Below are 21,238 nucleotides of genomic sequence, written 5' to 3'. Positions count from 1 at the left end.
TTTTGAGACAATAAAGACAAGATACTGCCACAAAAAGTCTTCCTAAAGTTTTACTTTTACAGCTTCGACGTGAATATCCTACTCGCGTGTGGTTGGACGATTCTCGGTCTTTTTCTTTTTTGTTTTTTTTTTTTTAGAAAATTCAGGAGGGTAATAATGTGCTCGATTACCGGCTTCCAGATATTTTATAACAAACACACATTCCACAGGGGCTACCATAGGCAACAGATAAAGCCTGGTAAAACCACCGAAGAACCAAATCATCCCGACTGCGCGTAGAGCATCGGGATGCTTTCTGAACAAGGAGGAAATTCATCACAGACCACAAAGCTCATAATTCCGAGAAGCCTTAATTCCTGAAAAGGAATTAATTGAAACTTACCTTCAGAGAGGCCAAATTACTTGCAGAACACCCCACCCCACCACACAGCGCAACCAGACTCACCATTTTTCTTTCTTGGTGGTGAAAATTTTTACAGCACCGGTGCTTTTACTTAGTGCCCCTTTGCGTAGGAATTGTCACCCCTGTTAACTTGCATTAGCAGACACGAATCTTACAACAATCCTACTTGCTCTCACAGAAATAGACAAACGCAACAAAGCGGAGTAAAGAACTAATATACACAATTTTTACAGCTACCGAAAATATTAATTCCAAAGCATGAAGAAAAAAAAAAAGAATTTATCTGAGCACACTGGATCTGGCTCTAAAAACATGCTCTGGGTCACATCGCATGCCCATGAACGTAAAACAGGTGTGGCGTACGTTCCCTTCGGTGAGGTGGAGGTCACGAGGTTCCGGATCTCCAGCAACCAGACACGTACTGTGCCCTCGTCACGTGTTCTCTCATGTACTAACCTCGTTGACCTAGGTGTACTGAAGCATTCCTGCTTTCTTGGAAAAAACACAGTTTTGTGTAACAAGATGGTGATGGTATTTTATTATTTTGCATTTGACTTGTTCTAGTACACTGTACATAGCACAATCAATATAAACTTGTATTGTATAGTTTCCACAATCTGTTGGACTTCTCTCTGCACAAAAAAATTTATGGGCCTCTGTTCTCCCACATAGGAACATAGTTATGAACACAGCTTAGAAATATATTACAAACCAAATGCGACTGCAAAGTGTCAGAACATATATAAGCAAAGCAAAATCAGCGACGAAGAAAAACTAAATGTTGGATCTGGTGCTGCAACATGGGGACAACAATGAACTCAGTCACCACATGACTTAGATACAAAGACTACTTATGCATGGCATTGCTTGTCAACCTAGCAAACAGCCACTACAATCTCTGCTTGATCAACAATGGCATTAGGTGACAGCAAAAATAAAAGCAGCAATTACAAAAGAAACGGAACAGCAAGAAGTATATTGTGCTCAAAATCTCGAACTCATTCGTTGCCAATACATTCGCAGGAGTAAGCAGCATGTAATATCAATATCACAACAGTCGTCTTCGAATGCTATGGAATTTCGCAGCGTTTGCTTTGCACTTCAGAAGCTCTTGCCTTTGACACACATGTTCACCTTTGGTCGTAATTTTTGGGACTACCGCCTTCCCCGCTTTAAACTCCTCGTAATGAGCCCATCACGTGAATATTTGCTTTAATTTATCAAAAATATAAAAAGAAAATAGTATATGTTTCAGCATTGTGCTGTACTCCCACTTCACCTCCCGTCTCGTTCTTATGGGATGAGCAAAGGTTAACCCTGACAGGAACTGTACAGGTGACAAACCATTGGCAAACCAAGAAACATACCAATCGATCAGTGCCATGTACAAAATGAACAAAAAAAAGGTTCGTTAAAAATTAGATTGTGCTAAGAAATCTGTATCGCAGCATGAGATCTTCCTTTCCTTATAAAAAGTGTCAGTCGAGGCAACACTACCTAGAAGAGAAGGCCTTTCCAATATCCCCTCGCCCTCGCGATACGTCACCCCCTACTGGGATGGTTTCTTTCCAACGAAGCGAATGTCGTCTGCTTCGCCTGGACACCGCTCTCGTGTAATCGGCCAATGGCCATCCGAGTAGGACGACGTTACGCGGAGCTGCGCTGGCCTTCTGTCTAGGTGGTGCTGGTCAAGGAGACGTAGCAGTGCTATACAAAATACAATTTAACACGTTCTGTATCTATGCACATGTAAGACTAATGGCCCCCAGGCCTTCATAGCCAGTGCTTTTACAAGCAGGTTGAGATTAACGATGCACTCCTCACTTTCCTACCACACGCTTTTGCGAAAAGATAACTGTGGTGGTAAGACTTCATATTATGATTTCGAAGCTTCACTGATTTCTAGAGGGACTTGTTCATTTCTATGTAGCTTTACTGAAATAACAGAAGTCAGACACAATGTTGCAGTTTCCACAGTTGTTACGGGACATTTGTCTCGAAATTGTGGGGGCTGTCTTACACGTGCACAAATGCAGTGTCTTTAATACAGTCAAACCCGTTTATAACAGAAGTAGCGTTCTTGCTAGGAGTGCAATCATATGCTTTATAATGAAGGGATTCTCCAATGCAGGTGACTCTGGCCACTTTATCCACTATTTTGTGGTAATGTATGGATGATCACTCCCGTCGCTTATGGCGGACACACAAAGTGGAAGTAGCTTACGTTGTAGCAGGACCTGTCGTAACAGCCTCTGGTGGGACAGCAGTGATGTGACATCCATAAACAATAGTGCAGCTCTTTATCTCTGCCATCTGAGATGTTTTGCATCAGCCTATCATACCTGCAGTTTTATGAACTAGAGCAATAGTAGTAGTGTTGTCGTACTGCCAGTTCAGTCGCAGCTTTCACAATCACACAATTTCTCGATATGCTGTGTTTCCGTCAGCATCTTAAGTGACACAGTTGCCTGTTACATGTGCCAGGCTAGAGTTAAGACATCCAGGAATCAATTTGTCTGATGGACCACCCTAGCACTGTGCAGAACTCAACTGCACATGCGGAGCAGCTGTCGCAAGACGCACATCACACATCACTTCCATTTCTCAGAGCCTTTGCGTGCGTGTGATTGATGTTTTATGTGTACACACAGTATGTTCACAATTTGTTATTGTCAACATGCAACGTACTTTGGCACTGTGCTATATCTGTGAGCCACTTAGAAGTCTCCATGCAACAATAAACTGTAATAAACTGTGATAAATCGTACCTCAGCACCTTTGGTTGCAACAACATTTTGCTGCAGCGATTACCGTATTTTTCGGTGTATAACGCGAACTCGTGTATAACGCGCACCCCTAAAAAATGGCCGAATTTGAGAAAAGTTTGATGTATAACGCGCACCGGTGCATAACGCACACCGCAATGTTGCACTGGTGCGCGTTATACATAGAACTTTTTTCCAATTTGGCCCGTTTTTAGGGGTGTGCGTTATACACCGCAAAATACGGTACATTATAAACGGGTTTAACTGCGTACATGCTAGCTTTCACAGATATTAGATAAGGATGCCGTAACAGAATCAACATGTGTGATCTGCACACATGGCTTCAAAGCAGTCTCCTTTATCGTAAAAGCATCAATTACCACCGAGGCCTGCACTAGTGACACTGTTCAGTTACAGCAACTAAAATAAGATAGAGCCAGAAACTCAACACACCAAAACGCAGGCGAACCAGATAGTGGGTAGACAGAAGGGAGGCACGACACACACCTCAGCATGTGGAGAGTCAAGAGTCCCATGGAAGAGGGGTGGGCGGGCAAGCCTAGTTCGAGGCCGCAGTTACGGCAGACTTGGGCATGCTATGCTGGTGGCCGGCGCCCATTGTTGCCAGGGGACGGCAGCCCCGTGACCGCAGCATTTCAAAACAGGACACGCACACCCGCACGGGCTGGTACAGGTGTTCATGAGGCAGCGGATGTTCCTGGCTGGCACACTGCCCACAGAAGATCCTCCCGCAGTTTCTGTAGGAGTACTACAGAATCAGTGAAGTCTGATGTGTGACCTACAACCCTGGATATCGGCCTGTTAATTTGTCAGTATACTAACAACTGGAATGCATAGCACAATTTGTGTGTCTCCCCGATTTGGCTGCGCACCAGTGCCGAACCATGTTCATATAAGATGTATACGTAGATGTACGAGATGTATATATATGTATAGATCATATATGAACTCGTGTTCATATAAGATGCGAGAAGCACTCCTTTTTTTTTTTTTCCACCCGAAAATCTGCTTTTCCACCCAATATTACCCGATTTTACCTTGTTTTACAGCCCCTGAAATTTTGAACCCACGATTTTCAAAAAAACATAAAGCCCGAAAACACAGGGCCCTAAGTATGAATCACTTGAGAAGCGGTCAGCTGCTGCGGCACGATACGAGTAGGGTCTGAGGTTTTTGGGAAATATTGTTTGCCAAATTTGGGGGCCAAAAAGTGCCGGAAGCCACGCGCTCCTCAGCATTTTTTTGTCGATTTCTCGGCGCGCGCGTGACCACAGAAAACCCACTTTTTTAACGCACGCAGAGACTTTGCGCTGGGATCTGTCGACTACAGATATTCGCGCCTGAACGCTTTTGGTTGATGACCGTGGCAACACTGGCGCGCGTCACTCACTCTGTCCACGTCCCATGCGTTTCGGGTGGTCATCCGCGAGCGCTTCTTCTCCGCACGTACGAGGCCGCAGCGTATATATGCGACGTTTTGACGCTGGGAAAAGTTCACCTTCACAGCTGCAGTGTCACCCCCTTCCCTCCGTGATTCCTCCCCCTCTTCCACCACCACAGTCTTGCGCCTGCCGTTGTTCTGCGGAACGTGACAAAGGGCCCCGGTTCGAGTGATCACTAGATGTGCTATTCGGGGGGGGGGGGGGGGGGGGTAAATTCGGGGATGAATTGGGTAAAACCCCGAAAACCTCAGAACCTAGATACGAGGTAAGGAAATTAAAGTCATCTGGAGCTGTAAATAAATTTATGACAGTAGTGTGCTTACAAGCTGTGTGGGTAGAGAGAGTGCAGGGTGTTGTGGGGGCTATGAGTGAGAACGAGCACAGCTCGAGTAAAGCTTTGCATTAAGTAGTTTGCACGCTACTTCTGTTCTATGAAAACGAGTGAGCTACCTAAACACGTAAGATAGCGCAAGTTCTCAAAACAATTTATAACATTGCCTCGAGCTATACTAAGTTATGTTGTCGAAGGAGTGCAGCAAGGAAAGAGTTCTACCTCGCAGAATTCAGAAAATGCTCTCATATTGCTTCACGCACATAAAAGTCGCTTTCCCGAAAAGGGATGTGAGAGGAAACTATCGGTTCTGCCATGTGTTTACGGGTTATTGAAAAATGACAGACGCCCAAAATGAATACAGTGAACCCTCGTTAATATGACCCCCGATAATCTGACATACGTGCTTTACGACCATACTCCTGGGGACCAATGCAGTGACACCTCTGCAAATCCCCCCCGTTAATATGACAATTCTGCGTTATGACCAAAACTTTTGGGAACGACCTTGGTCATAATAACGAGGGTTCACTGTATGCCTAAAAGACGACGAGCGCACAGATACTGAAGTATGTACGTGTGCATACTAAATAGACTTTTACTGTTAATTGCTACTTTGTTGCATACCTACAGTGGTGCCTCCGTCGTCCGATCCAGAACTCCTTGTCACAGCCTGTACAGTGAGACGTAGCATGGTCAGGTACCCAGAGAGTGGAACGTGTGTCCCTCTCATCCACGTGTTCCCAGCTGTGGTCAGAAGAGACACTGCCGTCCTGGCCTCCAGACAAGGAGGGCTCCCCACTGCACGCAGAGTCCAACGACATCTAAAAAGCACAGGGCACATAAAACATCAGCGAAGGCGATGAAACCTGCAGTGCACTCACAAGATAACCACGTTTCACTACTTCTTACTTATCTTCTGTATAGGGGGCAAAATACTGCCTTAGTAGCTTTACATTTAATAACATTCTCGCACTGTGCTTTTGAAACACTTGTTCACTGTATTTGAAGCACCATAGTATGGAAGGGTAACAACATTTTGGTTGTTCGTGAGGTTGTTCTTCTTTTCTCCCGTTTTCATTTTTCGTTCTGTATGGCACCCTGCATAGAGCTAAAGGCTGAACCACATGGCACGATAAACTGGCCAAAAACCGTCCCAACCAAAATCGGGACCAAACTTTTTTCTGTGCATCACCGCATGCTACCGAAATGCACCCCGAATTTCGGCCGAAGACTTCTGGCCTTGAGGAACATCGCCTTTCAACCATCCAGCTCAATGAGATAATCCCTGTGTTCATAGGGGTAGAAGTCGCACTGACAGCAACAGTCTACCCGATTGCTACGTCATCGTCGCTATGGTGCTCCTTCTGGCTGAATAGCCATCGGATGCTTCTACTTTTTTGGTTGGCGTCACTTCCGATTTCGGAGGAGAAATCTGGCTTGGCCAGATCGAGCCGAATACGGCCCGGAATTCTGTGCTCCGGAAAAAGTTCGATCCCGAATTCCGTTCGGAAAGAATTAGGACGCTTTTCGGACATGCGGTTCATGCATAACAGCCCAGAATACGTCAACTATACCACTGTGGCACGACTGAAAGAGGTTAATGTAGTTAGCTTGAAAAGGGTCCCAAATGCTGGATGCATATTCAAATTTTGGGCAAACAAGGGTGGTGTAAGCTATTTGTTTAGTTGATGATGGAGCATGTTTGAGAGAGCGATATTAAGTTGTATCCATGATTTAGCAGCAATCTGTGCACATGTGTGATGAAAATATTATCGGTATGCAACAATATACTATGTGAAGCACACTTAATGTTACACGGTGCAGTGTTTGTGACTATAAATCGTGAGGAATGCACGTTTAATCAATATGTGCACCTCTAACTACGGGCCGCTTGCTGGGCACAAAGGGAAAGTAACCACCCGATAACACCAGATTGTATCAGTAGCACACGAATTCACCCCGTATTTTCAGATTTCAAAATAGCACCCAGTTATCCCCCCCCCCCCCAAAAAAAAAAAACAAAAGAAAAAAATCCGGGAAAGACATTAACCCGAAAAAGACAGACCCTACACATAGTGAACAATTCGAACGTTTTCTGACACTATAGGTGCCTTTTGTGTGTTAAAAGCTCTGTGGACAGATGTGCGTAGCACCATGGAAAGCAGAAAGTTTAACAACTTACAACATCATCTGGAGCATCTATCTTTTCCCTTCCATTGGAATGAGGACAAGACCGGGAGCACAGAGCAAGCTTCACCTTGTACAGCTCGTGTTGTAGGCTTTCCACCTCAGCCTATGATAACAACACAGGTAAGTTTACACACAACCGGCCAAGCTGCGCTCTGCATATTTGTGCGAGTCATGTGACCTTTTCATCCTATACATGCATACTTGAAGAGCACAATGCTGCACCATATACAATGCGAGGGCGAGGAGTGCAGGCAAACGGTGGAGCGCGAGTTCTAGGAGAAAGGGAGAGAGGGGGCGCAGTGGGGAAAGAAAAACCATGAGGACGAGGATGCAGCAGGGTTGGTGTGGTGGAGCAGAAACGACGGATGGATTGTGAACTGTGAAGTAGCGCTAATGTAGATGTTTGTGTTAGATAAAAGGAAGCAAAAAATCCGTAGACTGTGACAACAAAATGCAACATAGCAGACAGCACAAACGTACCTTGTGCGCTAAGATTAGCTGGTGCAATCGTTCCTGCTGCTCATCTATTGGCATGTTGAAGCCATCAATACTAAACTGCTGCGCAGGAGGTACCAGACCTTGCGTTCCTACGGTTTCTAGCAAAGAGTGGTCGTCACACGGCGTTGCAGGAAAGCCTGAGCTGGGTGTCCTGAGAACCACGTAGATTAGCACCAGATACGAATGCGCGATCTCGAGAAAACATTATTCAAAATCAACCAATTTAAGCACCTTGAATGGAGTGGGGTAGAGCTATGAGACCCCCTGCTATTCATGGATGGCCTAACTAATGCTGCCCTGGCTGCTCCTAGAATGCTCTCCGGAGTGCTCTTGTGTGTCAGGCACAGGATGCACTTCCCCTCTCCGTCGCTGGCCGCGTCCATTCTGTTGCAGACCGTTGAGCTGCTGATGTCCGTCGTACTCGTGCTGGCTGCACTTCGCAATATGTGCGCCGCCGGAACACAGTTTTTGTCACATTCCACCTCTAGCTTTTCCCTCTGCAACAGGGCATAACGTAATGGAACTCATAACAGAACACAGACAATGCTGCAACAGTTCGTAGATAAACCAGAGAGGTTAAAGCTCAAGGTTAGCATGTCTCTCGTCAGACATAGGGGGTATATATAAACCGGAAGAGCGCTAAAATATGCGGCACGCAAGGAGAACAAAATCCTAGGATGCCGCTCACAGGACAAATAAAACGAGGAAGTCATATTCTTCCATTACATGTTCCAAGAACTTATTACCTTTCACATTCTTCCCACATTTGTGGAGACATCCTCAACAGCGGTCCACACGACAAATATAAATTACCGTATTTACTAGCACAATTTGCGTACTTTTTCTATAAAGAAAAAAGAAAATCCGGAAAAATTGGAGATTGCAAATTGCACGGGAACGTTCGTAATTGTATTCAAACGACGCTAAATTCCAATTTTAGTATGCCTGTCATGTATCATATGCCTTCAGCAAGGTACTTCTTTATGGAATAGTCTTCCAGCTGTTATTGCCACTTTAGCTGATCACAAGGAGTTTGAAGCTGCCTCTAAACAGTTCGTGGTTTGGCTGTTTTTGTTATTGAAGTATGTGCAAGTGTTCATATCTTCGTTCCCCCTTATGTAATGGGTTCTTGAGGAAGAAGAAATTAAATAAATGCAATAAAATGTATGTTTCCAGTAGAGATTGATTCCAGAGATTCCAGTACTGAGATTATCGCTGCATTGCACAAGCACGAAAGAAGTCCTCACCTATTGTGCTGTCGGGAGGCAAAATACTCAACTGGGCCCACTACTGCTCGTCCTACCGGTGAAATACGGAGAGACCCTACAACCCTGCTATTCGCACTGACAACTGAAAGCACGCTACGTTCACAAACTTTCTCATGTTATCCTGCAAGTTCATAGCGTGTTTCTCCAGCGTTTCTTTCAGAGTTTATTTTGTAGTTCAAATGACAGTATCGTTCGCCTCGTCATCTGGACAATCATCGGAACGTGGGCGCAAATCAAACGCAAGCACCCCAGTAACTTCAGTAGCACTGACTGCGCTTCAAAAACTGCTTGGTTAGCAAAAAACAATCGCCACTGTCGCTGAGACATGCGGGCCAGATATCCGCACATGAAAATGTGGGTGCGCAAATTACGCGACTTTTTAGTTCCTCGACATTTTTTGTGCCAAACTAGGGCTGTGCGAATTATGCGATGGCACAAAGTATGCGAGTAAATACGGTAATATTCCACCGAAAAATGCTCTCAATGAAGCTTCTTAACGGAGAAACAAGTGAAATTACAAATTATATTAATAAAATATTGATAATCAATTAATTATTAATTTGTTACAATTGCTATAAGTTTCTTATAATTTGTGTAATCATAAACAATTAATTTGTTCTTAATTATATTAATAACAAATTATAAAACTTGAGGAGCAAATGTAGCACACGCAGAGTATATGTATATGCGACCCATTACTTTTACGTACAGGACCACACTGTAGAATATGCTGCGTGGCGACTCCCTCAGATGGCGCTGCAACTGCTTCATTGATGAGCGTATCTGTCGACTCATTGATAGGATGGACACAGAACTGTTCGTTCACACCATTTTCCAGTCCAGGCACTCCATTCTCGACGGGAAGACTTCCACCACTGTCACTCTCTGTCGAGGCTTCACTGCCGTTCACTTCCCTGCACTCCCCTGACGGAATGTCACCAGAGTTTAACCTCACGGCCGGGGAAAGCATGCCGCTATCCAAGTTTAGCTCAATGGGGAGGCTGTGAAGGCTTGAATCACTGAGCCTTCTTTGGGGCTTTTCTGGAGCAAGGTGCTCCAAGGATAATGAGAACAGAGAGTCAGCGGATTTAGTTTTAACCAGGTTGGTCTGTGTGGAAGAGGAGGGCGACGCTGAAGCAGAGGGCGTCGTCGACTCTGGACGCGGCTCTGGAGGTAGTGCCTTGGACTGCCCGCAGGTTACCACTCCAGTTGGCGGGGTTGGCTGGAGGTACACTTCGCCCCAGAACTTTAGGTCACGAACCTGACACTGGGGACGTAACACCTGTTCAAATTAGAGATAAGGTGTAAGGTATATAACCAATCTTCAAACACTGTGAGAATGTAATTACTGTGAGTTACGGGTGCACGGATGTTACGAAATTTCGTTACGAATAAAAGATTTTCATCCTTCGTATTTGTGTTGCTGAGACGATGGAATGAATTCTTCCTACTGCAACTTTGGTATATCTGCGCACATTAAATGTGGAATGCATTCTCGGAGCACTTCAATACCGAATGCTGTAATACGTTCTCTTTCTTTCTTTCTTTTTTTTTTTCAGGGCCCTTAATTTCCCAGAATCTCACGAATTGAAAGCTTTGCAAATCTTAAAAGCATGTAAAAATTTCTAGCAAGATTTGACACTAGAAAAGCTATTACGGAACAGCAAACTTATTATCACCACAATCTGTTCTACGGATTACTGGTAAGCATTCAAACTGCTTTGCAGCACAAGCGTGTGCAATGATGCTTTTGTCAAATGCAGTACGGGCAAATCTCAGGCTTCAGCACACAGAATTCATGACACGTAGTGGAGGCGAATACGAGACCACTAACAGAGTCGTGAAAAACTGTGGCTGCAAAATGCAAAAACTGTGATCTCCTGCAGGTGCACAAGGACCGTGAAGTCAATATTCTACCGAAAAATGCTTGAAATTGTGCGTAAGGTAAAGGGAAGGCGTGGCTCACCCGACCGCTGTGACTGTACAGGTAATTACGATAATGCTCTGGATGAGACCTGAGAAACTTCCAAACTGAAAAGGTTTTTTTGGCAATTTGTTCCCTATCTCGTTCCATGCTGCTGTTTCCCAGGAAGGTTCCAAAAAGAGAGGTGTACGTATGCTGGGCAAGCTTTACCTGCAAAACACAATAAAGGCATCCTTCTGAATGTTGAATGATTTTGTTAATGTGACTCAAACATACGTAGTAACTACGGCCCTAACTTGAGGTACAGGTTGCGTTCTGTTAACTCTGACACGCGGGGCTACAAAAAAATACTGTAGAAGTGCTTTGTTTTTTGGTTTTTTTTCCGCGCGAAACAATTTTTTGCGTTTTTCGCAAGTGCCAAAAATTCACGGATTTAAATACCCACGGAGTAGATACACTGTTTACTATAAATAAACTGACCCCGAATATGAACATCGCAGGGAATGTAAATAACTGATGCAACACTAGGATGCGAAACCGTTTCATTCCCTGTACCGTACTTTCATTAATTGGGCATCCTAACTCTTGAAAAAGCTTTACAACTGCAAACTCGTTCCCATTATCAGCTGCATGGTTTCAAATCGCCTATCGCTGAGCATCACTAAAGGCAATATAGGATCTGCAATACAGGGAATATAGGATGACTAAACAAGATAATTTCTCGGCGAGGTATTGTATTGTTATCACAAAGGACTTGGTCTTTGTTCAAATGTAGCTTCAATGGGCTGATCTCTGAGGTCACCGGGAAACATGAGTGAATCATGCGTCATAAATTTTCCGCGAATTTCAGTTCCTGTGAATTGTTTCACAACTAACGCCTCCACCTAAATGCGAAAATACATTCCATGCGAAATCGACGACTCTTGCAGTATTCACTGAGAACTGTAAAGTGGTTGTACTCCACTGTCTCCAAAGTAGATCAGCATGCACCTAACAACCCCAGGAAAAACACATGCATAGTGTACAGATAAGCAACAAGGCAGACATACCAGGTACTGCTGGTTGAACTCGAAACTGCAGGGGAACTTTGCCACTAGCTGATGTACGCAATCGAGCCATTGCAGAAACACGGGACACCGTTCATTGGGGTCATCCGCTCCGACACCATTGCCACAGCGACTACTGAACTTGTGTCCAAACTCCAACCATTCCTTTTCAACGAGAACTTCAAATCCCTGCATGTAATTTCCGAGCTGACACCTTATCTGCTTCACAGTTCTAACCAGGACGGACATGTCTTTACAACACATGAAGAGTGCCTCGGTGGTGGACAAGGTGAGGCCACATCACTAGGCCAACTTTGACTTTTGAAATTGTACAAGCGCCTCCAATGATATAATCTTAATTAAGAAACTGTGAGTTTGTAGCGGCTTATGCTCGTTATTGTCAATCCTACACTGCAATTTGGGTAACGCTTTGTTATACGGTGGGTGTACAACATGATTCTGCATTACGAATGACAGCACAGTAGTATGGAGGTCAACATATCGAGGTGCAAGCTACCCCATGAGTACAGCCCCTAGATTTCCGCGAAATTTCGTTGAATTGGCCATGTTTCACGGAACATAACATTTCGTGCAGAACCGTCCATTCTTTTTTTTTTGTGTGTGTGTGTGTGTGTGTTCTTTTTTGTTTTGTTTTTTCAGATTATTCCGTATATTACAGGATTATGTGCATTCCTTTGCTTGGTGTCACCATTCTGCAAGTTGGCTTCACCTCACACTTCCTAAATTGTCAGTTTACATCAAATTAGGTTAGTCTTGGTTAGTTTGTCATCATGGGTTAACAATTCTTCTAAAGCTTTCGCACTCATAAATGCGCCATCGTGCATCACCAGACGTTCGTCAGTTCCGTAGACAGCGCGTGGCATGCACAAATCTGACTTCGGTTTACCTGCACATACCCTGCGTATGTATCTCTTAAGGGGGGACGTGTGTTTCGAGGTAAACTTTTTTATTTTTAGGCAGATTTTGATGAAAATTGGTGTAAATGTTCATGGTGTGGCTGAAATGACTCTGCCCAAGTTTCAAGGGGATATTCCATGCAGATTTTTTATAACAAATTTTTAGAATTTGTTTCACCTTCTTGTCTCGTGGAACTTCCTGCATATTCCCAAATGCTGAAACTTCATTTTTGTATTGTTTTCTGTCGCCCGCAAGATCCCGCAGATTTGTAAATCCCACTTAGCGGAAAATTTAATTCTGTACCGCGGAAAGCTAGGGGCTTTACTGATGCGGAGACCCGCTTAATCCAGTATCTGGTTTATGCTGGACGACTCCGGCTGACAGTGTTTCTTCAGTGGACACCGTTGTTCGTCATGCTAAATCCTCGAGAGTGCGAATAGCAAGCGTACCTCTATGGTCCGATAGTAAGGATCAAGCATCAACTCTGCTAGTGCAACGAGCTGTGGTGTGCGATCCCAACCGTCTGAGCAGTGCACGAGCACCGGTCGCCGTTCTAAGTCCACAGCGTTAGCCACCACAAGTGCAGCCTTCATTAGGCTGGAGATGTAGAACTGCCACTTTGTTGATTCCAGGGAGGACATCCAGCTGGACAACAATAAAACAATGCTCATAAAGTTGTGTATGAAATTGTAAAAAAAAAAGAAAAAATACAGGAGTTTAGAACAGCTGCAATGCACAAAACAATACAAGAGCAAACCAACAAACATTCCAGTCAATATTTGAATACCGTATTTATCCACGTATAAGACAAACATCTTATCTAAAAACATTGAGTGGGTATGTTCAATATGAAGGGTAAAATTGGAACACAACACGACTTAAGGTACGCTTGACACCACGGCGATCTCCATGGAATGGAACGTCGCGATTCTGCCCTGTCGTCTGCCACAAAAAGGTATGTTAATGAAAACTGGATAGCAAAGCGCAGCTACAAAAAAGGAATGTTAACGAAAACTTAATAGCAAAACTAACCACGATTGATCGGCAGCAGATGATGAGCAAACTGCTCTCAGCGTTTGGAAGCTTTTTCGGATGCTGTGTATGTTTGCCAGTCCCATGAACTGTACTTCACAATTTGGGTAGTATTCAGGGCACTCGCAGCCCCCTCCTTTCGCTCTGTTTGCTACAGCGGCTGCATAGGATCGTGCATCCAAGATAAGCATCTTGCACCGTGCCGGCCGAACTTCCACATGGTCCACCAAACCTGCATGAGGAACACGAAAGTCTCAAGCACTGTTCTTTCCCATGCACAGGGTGTTGCATGAGAGAGTGACCCCTATTTATTAAAAAAAAATCTACGCGAAATAAAAATGGAAAACCTTCTGCATGACACCTGCGAAGGTCTTTGCCACCCAAACAGGCGGTTTGCATTAATGTTCCTCATTTAACTAGGCTAATTATCTTAATTGAACTCAAAATTTTACAATTTTACTTCGACTATTCCCCAATTATTTGACACCCGAAAACTTGTCATTATCTGGAAGCGCGCCTTTGGATTTCACAGTTTCGGGACTGTCGGCACGGCCCGAAGACACTCGCACCGCACACGGAAACAGCGTGAGAATAACGAAGAAAAAAAGGAAAGGCGGGGAACGGGCGCAATCACGCATTTTGCCTTCGCAAGCTTATCTGTTCGCAGCCATCAGTTACTGATAATCAGTGACATCGAATGTTATGTGCTGTTAGGCAGGGCACCTTGGCCGAGCGCGCTCCTTGACGAGAGACGGTTTTTCTGGCTGTTGTTACGTGTTTTCGGGTGTCAAATTTTTGTGGAAACATCGTGAAAGATCCTGTATTTGTGACTGAAACGGTGTGTTGTGGCCATGGGCTTTCTAATTACTGCAAAAAAATTTTTTGCGGTAATTAAAAGTAAAAAAAAATCATTGGCAAATTTTTTTAGTTCAAGCTAATGAGACTAATTAATGTGGTGCACTCATAGAAAACACCTGTTTGGGTAACAAAAACCTTCATAAGTGTCCCACAGGAAGTTTGTAATTTTTATCTCACTTAGATTTTTTTTTTAATAATTAGGGGTGACTCTCTCGTGCAACACCCTGTATACAAGAAGACGGGTGCATGGTAGAAGTATACGTACTAGTGGATATGCCCTTGCTGAGAAGTGACGTGTCTTCCCCATCGAGGTCGGTCCCACGTCCATCACTAGAGCTGTCAAAACTTCCAAGGGCAAGCCCTGGTTCTATACTACAAGCATCAGCTATGGCTTGGATGAGGTTCTCATCTTTAGGACTTCGCCAGCCCAACCAACCCACTTCTGGTTGAGCTGAACGCGCAATAACCGTACCATACATGTGGTGCCTGTAGAAGACAGAGGTGACCATGTGTAATGTTCTACAATATATTTCACACACTCACATATCAGATACTCTACTCCATTATCACAATGCTGGCCAGGAACATGAGACAGCCTGACAGTTTTGGAGCCACTTTTGACAGTCATGCTGCATTAGCGTCAGTGTCGTGACCCAGAGTTCCACGACGACGAAATCGACTTGGGTGCTTAGCCACAGTGGGTCTTAACAAGGTCTCACAGTGTCTAATACTTCATTAATGAACTGATTGACTGATTGGTTAGGAGCATTTTGGCACGGAAGGCATCACTTAAAGTAGATGAACAAAAATGGGTACTGGGAGAATATTGGAAATGGTTGGGTCTCATCGTTGGAGTCTCCAAGGCTTCTCGTTAGTTCAACACTGCGCGAACGGGAAAACGCGACAGACCTCTTACTCATTCCTTCTTGGCATCACAACAACCAACAGAAAAGGCAGTGACTCTCTGTCAACCAGTTCATTCAAGAGAGACAACAGGGACTTGCTGCTACGTGTGGTTGCCCTAACGTTGTCGCTTACACATAGCTTGTCTACCACGCTTGCTTTATGAATGCTGAGCCCAGAGAACGTTGCACCATTATGCTATAAAATAAACCTACCGCCACACAACAGCAGGAATTCTTCTAGAGTAACGGAAGCTCGCAACATCCTCCATGTCTTGGTCTTGAACTGATGCTGGCACTAAGATGTACTGTGGGTAGCTCTGGCAGAAACTAAAATGGTGCCAAGGGTAAGTCACAAAAGTTGCAGGCAGCTTCACTAACTTAGTTGAATTTATAGTCGTCTGCAACATAGTGTCTCCAGCCATGCCTCCTCATCGAAGAAATAGGTGAAAAGCTGAACACCACATCCACCAGAGAGAAAGGTTTCCTTTCATTCATTGATACTTTTAGGCTAACACCATATTAACAGAAAGTGCTAGCAGAAAGCAAGAGTACAAAAAACTCAATGAAAGGCTTCAATGAATACTACTGATGTGGCATTTTAGTATAAAGTCGATGTTCTCATGCCCAAAGTAGCTAATCTTACTGTACACATCAAATGCTTCATACCACCTCACTCCACAATGAATTATTTACGAGATAACCACGTTGCACGCTTACTTTCACCAACATGTTCATCACAAACAATCACGAGAGGTCATCTATGATATTCACACTGAGAAAGGGCTTCAGAGTGAAATTCTGCCTGACATATAAAGCACGATACGTTACCGGCACACTGCCACGATAACGTCATGCCCTCTTGCTCGTGCACTGCTTTGAGGCCACCCTTGCGTGAATACTTGATTCGTTGGAAGACGAACGTTACTGTGGCTGTGGTACTTTGAGGTGCATGTGCAGGAGGCATGTTGCAAACGACCACACATGATTGATGCCTTACTCAAAACTCTTGTTGATGTCGCTTATTTTCCACACTCCACCGGGGTCTGTGTCGAAACCCATCCTTTTGCATTCACGGTACAAGACAGATGATTCCATATTTGATAAATGCGACTTATCTGAAAAATAAGGGGGCACTGTGGTAAAGCTGAAATGTGTGCCATACATTGAACACCACTTTCGAATGCCCCCGTAGTTGACGGTCACAAGCACTCAAGCACAGCAGTGCTCTGCGGTCGCACACTCATCCTTGGATCGAACTTCCATTTGCTCGCTGAAGTACCGTCGCTCACCACTCGGATCTCCGTTCGTTCGCTCACACGCGGCTCATTCGACAGATTCAGCACAAGCGTGGCATCCTCGTAAGCGAGCTTTGCTGGGGTATGGTATCAGTAGATAAACCTACCATCTTTCAGGTGACTGTGGAAGCTGTCACTGTGCTCTTCATGGCAGTAAAGGAAAAATCGGAAGGCAAAGAGGTCGTCCAGCTTCTTGGGTGGCTGGATAGCATTGCAGATCCTACGATACCACTTCTGGCAATCTTCATTTGTAGCAAAAGAACACCTGGTGTATCGAAACAAAGCAAAACATGCCACACAGTTCATTAGATATCCTACTGCAGAGATAGAAATGCAACGGAGGACACAGTGCGGATGGACAAGGTCATGACCTGCTAGATTATAACGACCTTGGCAGCCCGTCCGCACGATCCGCTAGGGGCGCTACTCATCGGCCCACGAAATCGACATCATGATTGGACAATGGAATTTTAAACGCGCAGAAGCAGACGTACAACTACAGTAGCAGACGACAGTAACAGTTCCCATGAAAACGTATAGAACGATGCTGATAGTCAACTTTTTACATCTCCCGTGGGACATCAATCCCTTGTACAAAAATACTAAGTTAAACTGTTGTACAAAACAATGCAGAAATTGAAGAAACAATAAACCGGGCCGACGAGTAGCGCCACCGCTAGCTTCCAAATGCGGCGTGGGGAGGGGGTGCCTATGACGTGGTCATTATAATCTAGTACGCTGTGGACAAGGTACATCGTATATCATGCAAACTACATGATGAAGATCTATCAGACCTGAATGATCGAACATCCTTGCAGTGCAGATGAAGATGGAAGATGTCCCTACACTCTACAGTTTCAAGAAGCCCAAGGGGTAGGTTGAGGAGAAGGTCAGGCCCGGTCAAAAACAACCGATACGATGACAGGGCAACCAGACCATGAGTGGTGCGGCCCAGAAACTCCACCCCTTCTCCAGGCAAGCAAGGAAAGGGAATTTCCAGAGAGGGGTCATCTAAAACCAATGCCTTCTTGGGGTAGACCTCGCTGTGGCGCACAGTTGCAAAGCTGTGCAGCGACTCCTCCCCAGTCTCCATCTAGTGAAACACATATAAGAACAAATATGAACAAAGTTATAGAACAAATTAGTTTAATAGTGCAACGCAAAAGGGGGGGGGCAAACACGATGGTTCATCAAGCCGTACACAATGCCCTCCATATTGTCCAGCGCTCTGAAGGGCAAGCGAGAGATTACCGCATTAGTCGGTAATACCGACATCCGAAGTCCGAACAAGGCAGTGTATGTATACTATCCATATTGTTCATCACCCTGCCGGAGTAGCACTTTGTAAAGCTAGCACACATGACAACTGATCATTTCTTCCAACACTAACCTCCATTTTCCAAGCAGCACTCCAAACGCTAAACTGTAGCAACAGATAAGTTTCACTGCATGAGACTGATAAATAAAAAAGGCACAGATTATGCTCACGAACACCACTCAGAGTCTATGTACATGTGCAGATATCACAGCAAAGGATTGTAACGTGGGATGCAATCAAAGTATCAAAGCAGAAACACGTACGTGTGCATCCAGTCCTTAGTCTTGAGAAAAGCGGAACTCTATTGTACTGCCCTTTGCACCCGCGTCGACCCCATTGCCTTATCATAAATTGCTAATGCTCTAGCTGACTCCAAAGTTTTGCTAAGGTCTTGCTCATTCAAATTTTTATGTTCCAATTCCCTTTTCCCTATAATAATACAAATAAGCAGAAAATCGGTGAGCATGAAATAATCTGATAACTTTAATATGGCACAAGCTTTCACGCAGAAGCTGCACTTCTTAAAGTAGCGCGTACTTTGTACAAAACTGTCGAATATATACCATTCCACCTTGTAAGAAGGGAGGTAAAAAAAGAAAAGAGAAATATACATACAGAGGTAGGCATGATGACTAACGTAATTTCAAAGAACAGCACAATTCAAGTTAGCAACACCTGTTTAGCACTGCAAGTCTAGATGGCCACAAAGAAAAGAAACAAAGTGAAACAGAGACTATCTTGTTTCATGTGCGCTCAGAGACACGAGGATGTGAATCACATTTTATTTATGTCTGGACACGGAAAGGACAAGATAAGCCTGCAAAGCACGTTATCTGTTTTTGGTATCTTTAGGCTCTGTGGGAATTGGTGCATGCAAAGTGTGCTCAATGTGCAATCTTAAAGTGATAAACACTTTTCACAGTTACTGTGTGCCATAAAAAGACCAAGCCATATAGTACATATAAAACTGTGGAGAACTGCATTTTGAAAACACACCAATATCCAGAACACAAATGCTTGCTCACGTATTTATGTTGTTGCCACTACTCAAATGCATGCACTGACCTCTTATTGTAAAGCGGCAAGGTGTCATTTTCAACCCCTTTTGACTATTCTAAGCTGTCTGTCACACTTTCAAGAGAACGGTTCCAAAACCATCAACTAACAGCACTACAAGTGCACTGAAGATCCAGGAAGACGTTCTCTTATCTGTGAAAGAACTCTTTCTCTTAAAATTGCAGCCTTAACGGCAATAAGCAGACGCATTGACAACTGGTCTACCAACTCTTCTGTAAAAGGATCTGGCTTCACTTCCCCACAAATGTGGATTCTTTTGAGTTGAAAAATGGTATTTTGGAACAACATATAACTGTGAATAATCAGCATCACTGAAGTACTGGTTGGAAAAGGAACAAAATCAGCTAAAAATGAAGTTGAGACAAACAGGAGATAACTGTGTTAAGGGAAGGGCCCCAGGATGAGAGACGACGAGATAACTATGTCGTCCACGCGAAATCGGGAACTGCAGCACAGAGGAACAACAGCTGCAGCGACACATGTATTTGTTCGTAGCCTGACTTACAGTGCCTCTGCACCTCCGATATAAAACAGACATGCAAAATCAAATCGCTGTGGAGAAATACTCTGCAAAAGCAACGCAATGATGTGCAAAAAGGAATTAAGTGCTACTAAAATAGTAATAACTGTACAACAATAATCTATCAAGACAGAAAGCGGATCTCTGCTAAAAACAAAGAATGACAGGACATGGATGGTGAGGAACCATGAAAGGACATTTCAAATGAACATGGACATTTCAACAGAAGGCAAAAGCATAACATGAATTATTACAAAGAGGAGCTTCTTAAAATGCAGCATATGCAGTATGCATTCTGGTGAAAGTACAAAACGCATCTACTAGACCCCTCTTATGCGGAAGGGAGGAGGGTACAATCTAGAAACTCCTCAAGGCTATCTATTTGCTATCTTGAGAGCACATTCTGCACTGAAGCATTCCAACGCATACTGAATGAATACAATTTGCGACACCTCTGCAAAGCAAGAGAGAAACAGCGCATGCCACAATCCAGAGACATCGTTAGTGTGAAGGTCATTCGGATTTCTGGTACACTTATGGCGCTACCAAGTAAAGAGCATGTATTTCCGGGATCGACTCTGCGGAAACTCGTGAGTGAAACGAAACAAGCGCCCGAAAGCTTATCTTTTGTGTAGATATTTAATACAGCGTACGGTACAGATCAGCTCTACGATTTTTGCAACTCTGCAATCCTTCCGAGTTGCAGGCATGCACCGTTGATCTCCGTGGCTCACGCTATGCAATGTAACTGTGCACAATAAAATGACTTCAGTGACAACCATGTAACAAGTGAGTTTCCCTGGTGGAGCAATCAACATAGGAGCGTTTTCTTCAAAAACACAACGCGCGCTCACTGACCCACTTTCACTTCTGCAACATTCCGCTTTAAATCTAACAAGAGGAAACGTTCCTTGGGAGCGATGAGATGTGTAGAGTAGAGTTCACGAGGCAAAAAAATGAGCGAATGCTTGTCCAGAATCCCATAAGGTGGGCTGACTTTTGCACAGGCCCAAGAAAGCCGAGACGGCTTCTGGCCTGGTAAACTGCAGCAAGCGGCAACACTCACCTCAGTAGCTCTTCCGTATAATTGTGTGACTGCAGCCGTGTTTTGATGATGTCCTATTGAGAATTTGAGTTATAACCATGACGTAAAGTCTTTCTGTAAAGAATCGATCGAGGGGTGCCTACTAGTTACGTCATATAACATCAAAAGACAGTCGACGTAGGAGACCTGCGTTAGGTGGCACCTCAAATCGGCGGTAAGGTCAAAGTATAATAGTGTAGTAAATGGTACCTAATCACCATTCCAGCGCAACACAGTTTGGAATTTAGAGGAAGTCCTTTGAACTATGTAGTTGTCCCGTGGTTACAGAACACAAAGTCATCGAGATAGCTAACCCTTACAAAAATAATACAGTTAGCCC

The 21,238-nt window shown here is 44.2% G+C and overlaps 1 protein-coding gene across 8 annotated transcripts; it reads right to left on the bottom strand.

Moving 5' to 3' along the window:
- Positions 1 to 911: 911 nt before the first annotated feature.
- Positions 912 to 21,189, bottom strand: LOC135371124 (myotubularin-related protein 4-like). Of its 8 annotated transcripts, XM_064605148.1 has the most exons (17): positions 21,109 to 21,189; positions 20,881 to 20,933; positions 17,694 to 17,992; positions 17,007 to 17,164; positions 16,602 to 16,719; positions 15,818 to 15,931; positions 14,965 to 15,185; positions 13,842 to 14,073; positions 13,259 to 13,454; positions 11,895 to 12,080; positions 10,888 to 11,055; positions 9,631 to 10,203; positions 7,885 to 8,150; positions 7,636 to 7,804; positions 7,148 to 7,258; positions 5,590 to 5,786; positions 912 to 3,926 (listed from the first exon to the last, which is right to left on the bottom strand). In XM_064605148.1, exons 3-17 carry the CDS (start codon positions 17,990 to 17,992, stop codon positions 3,728 to 3,730), a joined length of 3,207 nt encoding a protein of 1,068 aa, XP_064461218.1. In that variant the 5' UTR covers positions 20,881 to 20,933; positions 21,109 to 21,189; the 3' UTR covers positions 912 to 3,727. The 8 variants fall into 8 exon arrangements, with proteins under 8 accessions (XP_064461218.1, XP_064461217.1, XP_064461215.1 ...); XM_064605147.1 differs by lacking the exon at positions 21,109 to 21,189 and having other exon boundaries at positions 20,881 to 21,059; XM_064605145.1 differs by lacking the exons at positions 20,881 to 20,933; positions 21,109 to 21,189 and adding an exon at positions 18,833 to 18,935.
- Between the last annotated feature and the right edge of the window lie 49 nt (positions 21,190 to 21,238).

The sequence above is a fragment of the Ornithodoros turicata genome, chromosome 10, assembly GCF_037126465.1.
Source record: "Ornithodoros turicata isolate Travis chromosome 10, ASM3712646v1, whole genome shotgun sequence".
In the NCBI taxonomy this organism is placed as follows: domain Eukaryota; kingdom Metazoa; phylum Arthropoda; class Arachnida; order Ixodida; family Argasidae; genus Ornithodoros; species Ornithodoros turicata.
Note: the sequence above shows the minus strand (reverse complement) of the source record. Positions and strands in the feature narration are given on the sequence as shown.

Coding starts and splice junctions, on each gene's coding strand:
- LOC135371124 (XM_064605143.1), bottom strand. CDS start 18,174: ATGTCGGTATTACCGACTAATGCG. Junction 16,720..17,006: donor CCACAGTCACCTGAAAGATG/GTAGGTTTATCT, acceptor CTTATTTTTCAG/ATAAGTCGCATTTATCAAAT. Junction 11,056..11,894: donor AGTTCAACCAGCAGTACCTG/GTATGTCTGCCT, acceptor TGTGTTTTGCAG/GTAAAGCTTGCCCAGCATAC.